The sequence below is a fragment of the Glycine max genome, chromosome 19 (genome assembly GCF_000004515.6).
Source record: "Glycine max cultivar Williams 82 chromosome 19, Glycine_max_v4.0, whole genome shotgun sequence".
Taxonomy (NCBI): domain Eukaryota; kingdom Viridiplantae; phylum Streptophyta; class Magnoliopsida; order Fabales; family Fabaceae; genus Glycine; species Glycine max.
The window spans coordinates 22,367,351-22,375,621 of NC_038255.2; the positions used below are offsets into that span (position 1 = coordinate 22,367,351).

Genomic DNA, 8,271 nt, shown 5'->3' on the forward strand with positions numbered 1-8,271 from the left:
ATGACAAACAACAGTTGGCAATTGAACCAGCACCTGAACCAGTGCAACCCTTTTATGAACTTATAGAGGAACAAGAAGAGGAGGATGAACAGATGAGAGAAACACCAATAATTTTGAGTGAAAAAGAAATAAATGAAAAAGTAAAGAAGGAAAAAGAAAAAGAAGAAGAAAATGAAAAAAATGAAAAAGAGAAAGAAAAAGAATGAAGAAAATGAGAAAGAAAAAGAGAGAAAAGAAGAGAAGAGAAAAAACAAGAGTGAGTGTGCTAGAGAGAAAAAGAAAGAACCATCTTTAGCTAAAGGGACAGAAGTACCATATCCTTTGGTACCTTCTAGGAAGGACAAAGAAAGACATCTAGCTAGATTTGTGGATATTTTCAAGAAGCTAGCAATTACCATGCCCTTTGGAGAAGCTCTATAGCAGATGCCACTCTATGCTAAATTCTGAAAGACATGCTATTTAGGAAGAACAAGTACATCCATAGTTACAACATCATTGTGGAAGGAAACTGCAGTGTCATAATTCAACGCATCCTTCCACCAAAACATAAGGATCCAGGCAGTGTCACTATTCCTTGTTCTATAGGTGAAGTTTCTGTTGGCAAGGCTCTTATTGACTTCGGGGCCAGTATTAATTTGATGTCGCTTTCCATGTGCCGGAGACTTTGAGAGATGGAGATAATGCCTACTAGGATGACTTTACAGTTAGCAGATCGCTCCATCACCAAACCTTATGGAGTGATTAAGGATATTTTGGTTCGAGTCAAACATATTACTTTCCCTGTAGATTTTGTGGTTATGGATATAAAGGAGGATCTTGAAATTCCCATAATTTTGGGACGCCCTTTCATGTCCACCGCCATTTGTGTAGTAGATATAAGGAAAGGTAAATTAGAACTGAGTGTGGATGATCAGAAAATTTCATTTGACTTATTAGAAGCAATGAAGCACTCAAGTGATCAGAAGGCCTGTTTTGATGTGGATAAGGTAGAACGGGAGATAGAATTAGCAGCTACAGCCATGGTACTACAGTCTCCTTTGGAAAAAGCACTGAATAATCATGCAGAATGTCTGACTAAAGAGGAGGAACATGAAGTGAAGGCTTGTATTGAGGAGTTAGATGGTGCAAGAGAAAATTTTGTTAGAAATACTGTGTTTGAAGAATTGGAAAACAACAACCTAGTAGGAAAGCCTAAAGTGGAATTGAAGACTCTACCAGCACACTTGAAGTATGTATATTTGGAGGATAATGAAGCCAAACCAATCATAATTAGCAGCTCCTTGAATAAGGCAAAAGAGGATCAGTTGGTGCAGATTTTGAAGAAACACAAAGCAGCAATTGGATGGCACATCTCTGATTTGAAAGGGGTCAATCCGTCTTACTGCATGCATAAAATTAATATGGAAGCTGATTACAAGCTAGTGAGGTAGCCCCAAAGACGACTGAATCCAGTGATGAAAGATGAAGTGCGCAAGGAAGTACTCAAATTGCTGGAAGCAGGACTCATTTATCCTATCTCAGATAGTGCGTGGGTTAGCCCTGTGCAGGTTGTTCCCAAGAAGGGAGGTAAGACAGTGATTAAAAATGTGAAAGATGAACTAATCTCCACAAGGACTATCACCAGGTGGAGGATGTGCATAGATTACAGGAAATTGAATGATGCCACTTGGAAGGACCATTATCCACTTCCCTTCATGGACCAGATGCTTGAAAGACTTGTAGGGCAATCATTTTACTATTTTCTGGATAGATACTCTGGCTATAATCAGATCACAGTGGATCCTAAAGATCAGGAGAAGACAACTTTCACTTGCCCGTTTGGTGTGTTCGCTTATAGACGTATGTCTTTTGGTCTTTGTAATGCTCCAGCTACATTTCAGAGGTGCATGATGGCAATTTTTTCTGATATGGTGGATAAATGTATCGAAGTTTTCATGGATGATTTCTTTGTTTTTGGCTCATCTTTTAATTGTTGTCTATCGAATTTAGAAAGAGTATTACAAAGATTTGAAGAGTCTAATCTGGTGCTTAATTGGGAAAAATGTCACTTTATGGTCCAAGAAGGCATAGTGTTAGGACATAAAATTTCAGTGAGGGGGATTGAGGTGGACAAGGCTAAGATTGATGTTATTGAGAAACTTCCTCCTCCAATAAATGTCAAGGGAGTGAGAATCTTTTTAGGACACGTTGGGTTCTACAGGCGATTCATCAAAGATTTCTCAAAAATTTGCCAAACCACTCAGCAATCTGTTGAACAAGGATGTTGTGTTTGTGTTTAATGAAGAATGTGTGGAAGCTTTTAATGATCTCATGATCAGACTAGTATCTGCTCCAGTGCTTACAACACTAGATTGGGGGCAATAGTTTGAATTAATTTGTGATGCGAGTGACTATGTCGTAGGAGCTGTGCTTGGTCAAAGAAAAGGAAAAATCTTTCCTGTTATCAATTATGCTAGCAAAGTTTTGAATGATGCACAAGTTAACTATGCTACCACTGAAAAAGAAATGCTGGCAATTGTCTATGCACTTGAAAAGTTCAGATCTTACTTGATGGGATCAAAAATCATCATCTACACTGACCATGCAACAATTAAATATTTGCTCAACAAGGCTGATTCTAAACCTCAATTGATAAGATGGGTTTTTCTACTTCAAGAATTTGATTTGGTAATTCGGGATAAGAAGGGATCTGAAAATGTTGTAGCTGACCATTTGTCAAGATTGGTTAATGAGGAAGTCACTTCAAAAGAAGCAGAGATTAGAGATGAATTTCCGGATGAATCCTTTTTCATGGTTAATGAAAGACCTTGGTTTGCTGATATGGCCAACTTCAAAGCAGCAAGAATCATCCCTAAGGACTTAACTTGGCAGCAAAGGAAGAAATTCCTACATGATGCTCGATTTTACATATGGGATGACCCACACTTGTTCAAGATAGGAGTTGATAACCTTCTCCGAAGATGTGTGACAAAAGAGGAGGCCAAGAACATATTATGGCATTGTCATAACTCACCCTGTGGCGGCCATTATGGTGGAGATAAGACAGCAACTAAGGTTTTGGAATCTGGGTTCTTTTGGCAAACATTATTCAAAGATGCACATCAACATGTGTTGTATTGTGAACAATTTCAGAGGATGGGGAACATCTCAAAAAGGAATGAAATGCCTCTACAGAATATTATGGAGGTTGAAGTCTTTGATTGCTGGGGGATTGATTTTTTAGGCCTTTTCCTTTCGTCCTTTGGAAATGAATATATTCTAGTAGCTATAGACTATGTGTCTAAATGGGTTGAAGTAGTGGCTACCCCACATAATGATGCCAAGACTGTAGTGAAGTTTATAAAGAAAAACATCTTTTCACGATTTGGGGTACCTAGAATTTTAATCAGTGATGGAGGCACACATTTTTGCAATAATCAGCTACAGAAGGTTTTGAAGCAATATAATGTAACACACAAGGTAGCATCACCCTATCACCCTTAGACCAATGGTCAAGCGGAAGTGTCAATTAGGAAATTGAAGAAGATTTTAGAAAATATTGGGGCCTCTACTAGGAATGATTGGTCACTCAAACTGGATGATGCTTTATGGGCATATAGAACTGCATTTAAGACTCCGATAGGCTTATCGCTGTTTCAAATGGTTTATGGCAAGTCTTGTCACTTACCTGTAGAGATGGAACATAAAGCTTATTGGGCCTTAAAATTTCTGAACTTTGATGAAGCCGCATCTAGAGAGCAAAGGAGGCTACAACTATTGGAGTTGGAAGAAATGAGATTGACTGCATATGAATCTTCAAGGCTATATAAAGAGAGGGTTAAAGCATACCATGATAAAAAGCTGCTAAAGAAGAATTTTCAACCAGTACAACAGGTGCTACTATTCAATTCAAGGCTGAAATTGTTCCCTGGGAAGCTCAAATCTAAATGGTCCAGACCATTTACCATCAACAAAGTCAGACCATATGGAGCAGTAGAACTTTGTAATCCTTGTTAGTCAATGAATATGACTAATTTTTGTGTATAAAACCTGTGTAAACTGTATCAAACTCCTCCAATTCATGGTTATTTTGTAGTGTTATAATTACTTTTTGTTAAAAATAGGTAATAAATACTTAGTACTCCCATTTTGTGTGTTTAATAATCATTTCCTCTCAATTTTAGGTTAATTAGGCAAGTTTGTGAAGTGTTGATTTTCATCCGCTCGCTAAGCCAATCTTCTGGCTTAGCGAGCCATCCGCTGAGCGCAACACTCCTTTGGCTGAGCGTGAGGAAGAATCTGGAAGAAGGATGAGTTGTGCATGTTCTTTGAGCGAGGGCTAATCCCACTAAGCGCACCGCTTGAGTCCATCCACCTAGCAAAAAGACGAGCGCTAAGCCGAAATTCACTAATGCGCGCTAAGCGATCCAGAGTTGCGCTAAGCGCACAAGCACCAATAAGGCCACCTATTTAAGCCTGAAATCATAAATGGAGAGGGGTTTTGGCCATTTTCTTGAAGAGCTTCTGAATGTGAGAGATTCTAGAGAGAGAAGGGTCTGAATCCAGAGTGTTTTGAGAGATTTTGCTGTGCGAAGACCTGCAGTGAACGGAGCTTGAAGAAGAAGTCGTCCTGAGAGCTTGAGATGAGTTTGAGAGTGATTGTGAGGTTCAAGAGGTGGAGGAGACATCCTCACTACTTGTATTTCTTCAATCCTTCATTTTTCTCTTCTCTTTGTTGTAAAGGAAGCTTCCCAGTTATGGAGAGCTAAATCCTCTGTTAGTTCTTCCTTGTAGGTACTTGATGTAAATACATGTATATCTATTTAATGATGTTTTATGTATTCACTGTGCTATCAGTACTTAATTCTAGTTTTCCTTTACCTTGATCACGTACATACATGCTTTGTTAGGATCATTCAATAGTATGTTATGTCTTAATGCGGTTCTAGTTTTTGTATTAGGGGTAGTTTTGTAATTTCACATGCACTAAGTGAATATTTGATGTGTGTGGTTGGAAATAAATTTAATTGAATTGGTAGAAGCCTAATCCAATTAAATTTTAGAGGGGGAGGTGAGCATTTGCTTACTACACCCCATTGCCACATCATATAGTCACACTTTGTGCATGTCCTTCATGCTTTACATGCCTCATGACACCTAAGCACACTTAGTGGAGAATCTTGGAATTAATCTTGGATTAGTGGGCTGAACCATCAACAACATCACTGTAAATTATAGGCACCCCATTCCTAGACTTGATGATTTGCTTGATGAGTTGCATGGTGCCAATATCTTTTCAAAAATTGATCTTAAAAGTCGTTATCACCAAATCAGGATGAAAAAGGGTGATGAGTGGAAAACCGCTTTCAAGACCAAGTTTGGTTTGTATGAATGGCTAATGATGCCTTTTGGGCTCACTAATGCACCAAGCACATTTATGAGGCTTATGCATCATGTCTTAAGGGATTTCATTGGTAGATTTGTAGTTGTTTATTTTGATGATAATTTAGTGTACAGTAGGAGCCTAGATGATCACTTAGGACATCTTAGACAAGTTCTTTCAGTCCTTAGGAAAAACACCCTCTATGCAAATATAGAGAAGTGTACCTTTTGAGTAGATAATATAGTCTTCTTAGGTTTTGTAGTTGGTAGAAATGGGGTCCAAGTGGACCCTGAGAAAATCAAGGCCATCCAAGAATGGCCCACCCCAAAAAGTGTGGGAGATATTAGGAGCTTCCATGGGTTAGCAAGCTTCTATAGAAGGTTCATTCCAAATTTCTCTACAATTGCATCACCTCTCAATGAGCTAGTGAAGAACAATGTGGCATTTACCTGGGGTGAAAAACAAGAGCAAGCCTTTGCTTTGCTCAAAGAAAAGCTTACTAAGGCACCTGTTCTAGCTCTTCCTGACTTTTCTAAAACTTTTGAGCTAGAATGTGATGCCTCTGGAGTGGGAGTTGGAGCTGTATTGTTACAAGGTGGGCACCCTATTGCTTATTTTAGTGAAAAACTTCATAGTGCCACCCTTAACTACCCCACCTATGATAAAGAGCTTTATGCCTTAATAAGAGCCCTCCAAACTTGGGAACATTACCTTGTTTCCAAGGAATTTGTCATTCATAGTGATCATCAATCACTTAAGTACATTAAGGGGCAAAGCAAGTTAAACAAGAGGCATGCAAAATGGGTAGAGTACCTAGAGCAATTTCCATATGTTATCAAATACAAAAAGGGAAAAACAAATGTGGTAGCTGATGCCCTCTCTAGGAGACACATATTGTTTTGCTCCTTAGGAGCTCAAATTTTAGGATTTGATAATATTAGGGACTTGTATGCTTTAGATGAACATTTCTCTCCCATTTACGAGAGTTGTGGGAAAAAGGCCCAAGATGGATTCTATTTGGCTGAGGGGTCTTTGTTGATGCAAGCTCCATTGGAGCTTGTAGGCCTAGGATCTTCTTCATCAATGGATTCCTTTGCTTCTTGGAAGATAAATGGCAGCGGAATGGAGAAGGAAGAGAGAGAGGAGACGCCACTTCAAGGAGAAGATAAGTCTAGAAGAAGCTCACCACCATAGGAGGCCATGGATAAGAGCTTGGAGGAAGAAGGAGATGAATGAAGGGAGGGGGAGAGAAGAGCACGAAATTTTGTGCTCAAAAAGAGCTCTGAAATCTGAAGTTAATATTCAAATGATCAAAGTTGAAAAAAATGCACACACATGACCTCTATTTATAGCCTAAGTGTCACACAAAATTGGAGGGAAATTCAAATTTCACTTGAATTTGAAATTGAATTTGTGGAGCCAAACTTTGGAGCCAAAATTTCACTAATTATGATTAGTGAATTTTAGTTATGGTTCAGCCCACTAATCCAAGATCAATTCCAAGATTCTCCACTAAGTGTGCTTAGGTGTCATGAGGCATGAAAAGCATGAAGGACATGCACAAAGTGTGACTATATGATGTGGCAATGGGGTGTAGTAAGCAAATGCTCACCTCCCCCTCTAAAATTTAATTGGATTGGGCTTCTACCAATTCAATTAAATTTATTTCCAACCACACACATCAAATATCCACTTAGTGCATGTGAAATTACAAAACTACCCCTAATACAAAAACTAGTCTAGGTGCCCTAAAATACAAGGGCTGAAAAATCCTATATTTCTAGGGTACCCTACCTACATTATGGAGCCCTAAATACAAGGCCCAAAAATAATGAAACCTTAATCTAATATTTACAAAGATAAGCGGGCTCGTACTTAGCCCATGGGCCCGAAATCTATCCTAAGGCTCATAAGAACCCTAGGGCCTTCTCTTGCATCTCTGGCCCAATCTACTTGGAGTTTTTCTATCCAATGCCCTTGCGGAGTAGGATTGCATCATTCCCTCCCCCTTGAAAAGGATTTGAGTAGGATTGCATCATTCCCTCCCCCTTGAAAAGGATTTGACCTCAAATCCTGAGGTTCTTGATACTCTGGGCTCCTTCCCTTAACACCTGTAAAAAGAACAAAAACATATGTATTAGTGGTGTTTAGTATGTTGAAGTAAGGTAAGGTCTGAAAACTCATTTCATGGGCATCTTCCCATGAAGGAACATGGTTCCTCACCAACTCAATGAGTGGTGCTACAAGTATAGAAAAATATGGGGCAAACCTTTTGTAAAAGTTTGTTAAGTCTTGGAAGCCCCAAATTTTTCTTACACTTGGTGGAGCAGGCCACTCAGGAATGACCTTTATTCTCTTAGGGTTCATGGGAACCCTTTGATCACAATTTAAAAAATTAAGAAAAGTAAAGCAATAGAACATACCTTTTTCTGTATTTTCATGTTGATTATTCCTACCAAAAAGTATGACAAACCTAAGGTGTCCCATATGAGTGCCTAAGTTTGTATTGAAACTAAAAATAAGAACAAACCTACCTAATGAGTCCCTATGTACACAAATCATGAAGATGTTGGGTGCACGAGTGATTTTACAAAAGAGTGTTGCACCACCCAAAGCATTCATCACACCACCTATTTTAGGGATTTGGTGCCTAATAATACCTATTTTGGGCACCAACAAAGCACAAGGATTTAATCTCTTGCGAAGCAAACCCTCATCCAACAACTCCTTTACTTGAGGAATAAACTCAAGCCTAAGAGATGTGGCAATGCTAACAAGTGTCTTTTTACAAAGGAGAAAATGTGGAGGTTGTCTAAGAAGGGAAATTTCTTTAATATTTGTCTTTATTTCAAAATGTCTTTCCTTCTTAGCTAACCTCTTGGAGGAGACACTTACCTCCTTACACTCCT

General features: G+C 38.8%; 1 protein-coding gene across 1 annotated transcript; it reads left to right on the forward strand.

Annotated features, from left to right (window-relative positions):
- Positions 1-3,675: 3,675 nt before the first annotated feature.
- LOC102660849 (uncharacterized) lies at positions 3,676-3,996 on the forward strand. Its single transcript, XM_006605033.1, has one exon. The coding sequence runs from the start codon at positions 3,676-3,678 to the stop codon at positions 3,994-3,996; it is 321 nt and encodes a 106-aa protein (XP_006605096.1).
- Positions 3,997-8,271: the final 4,275 nt, after the last annotated feature.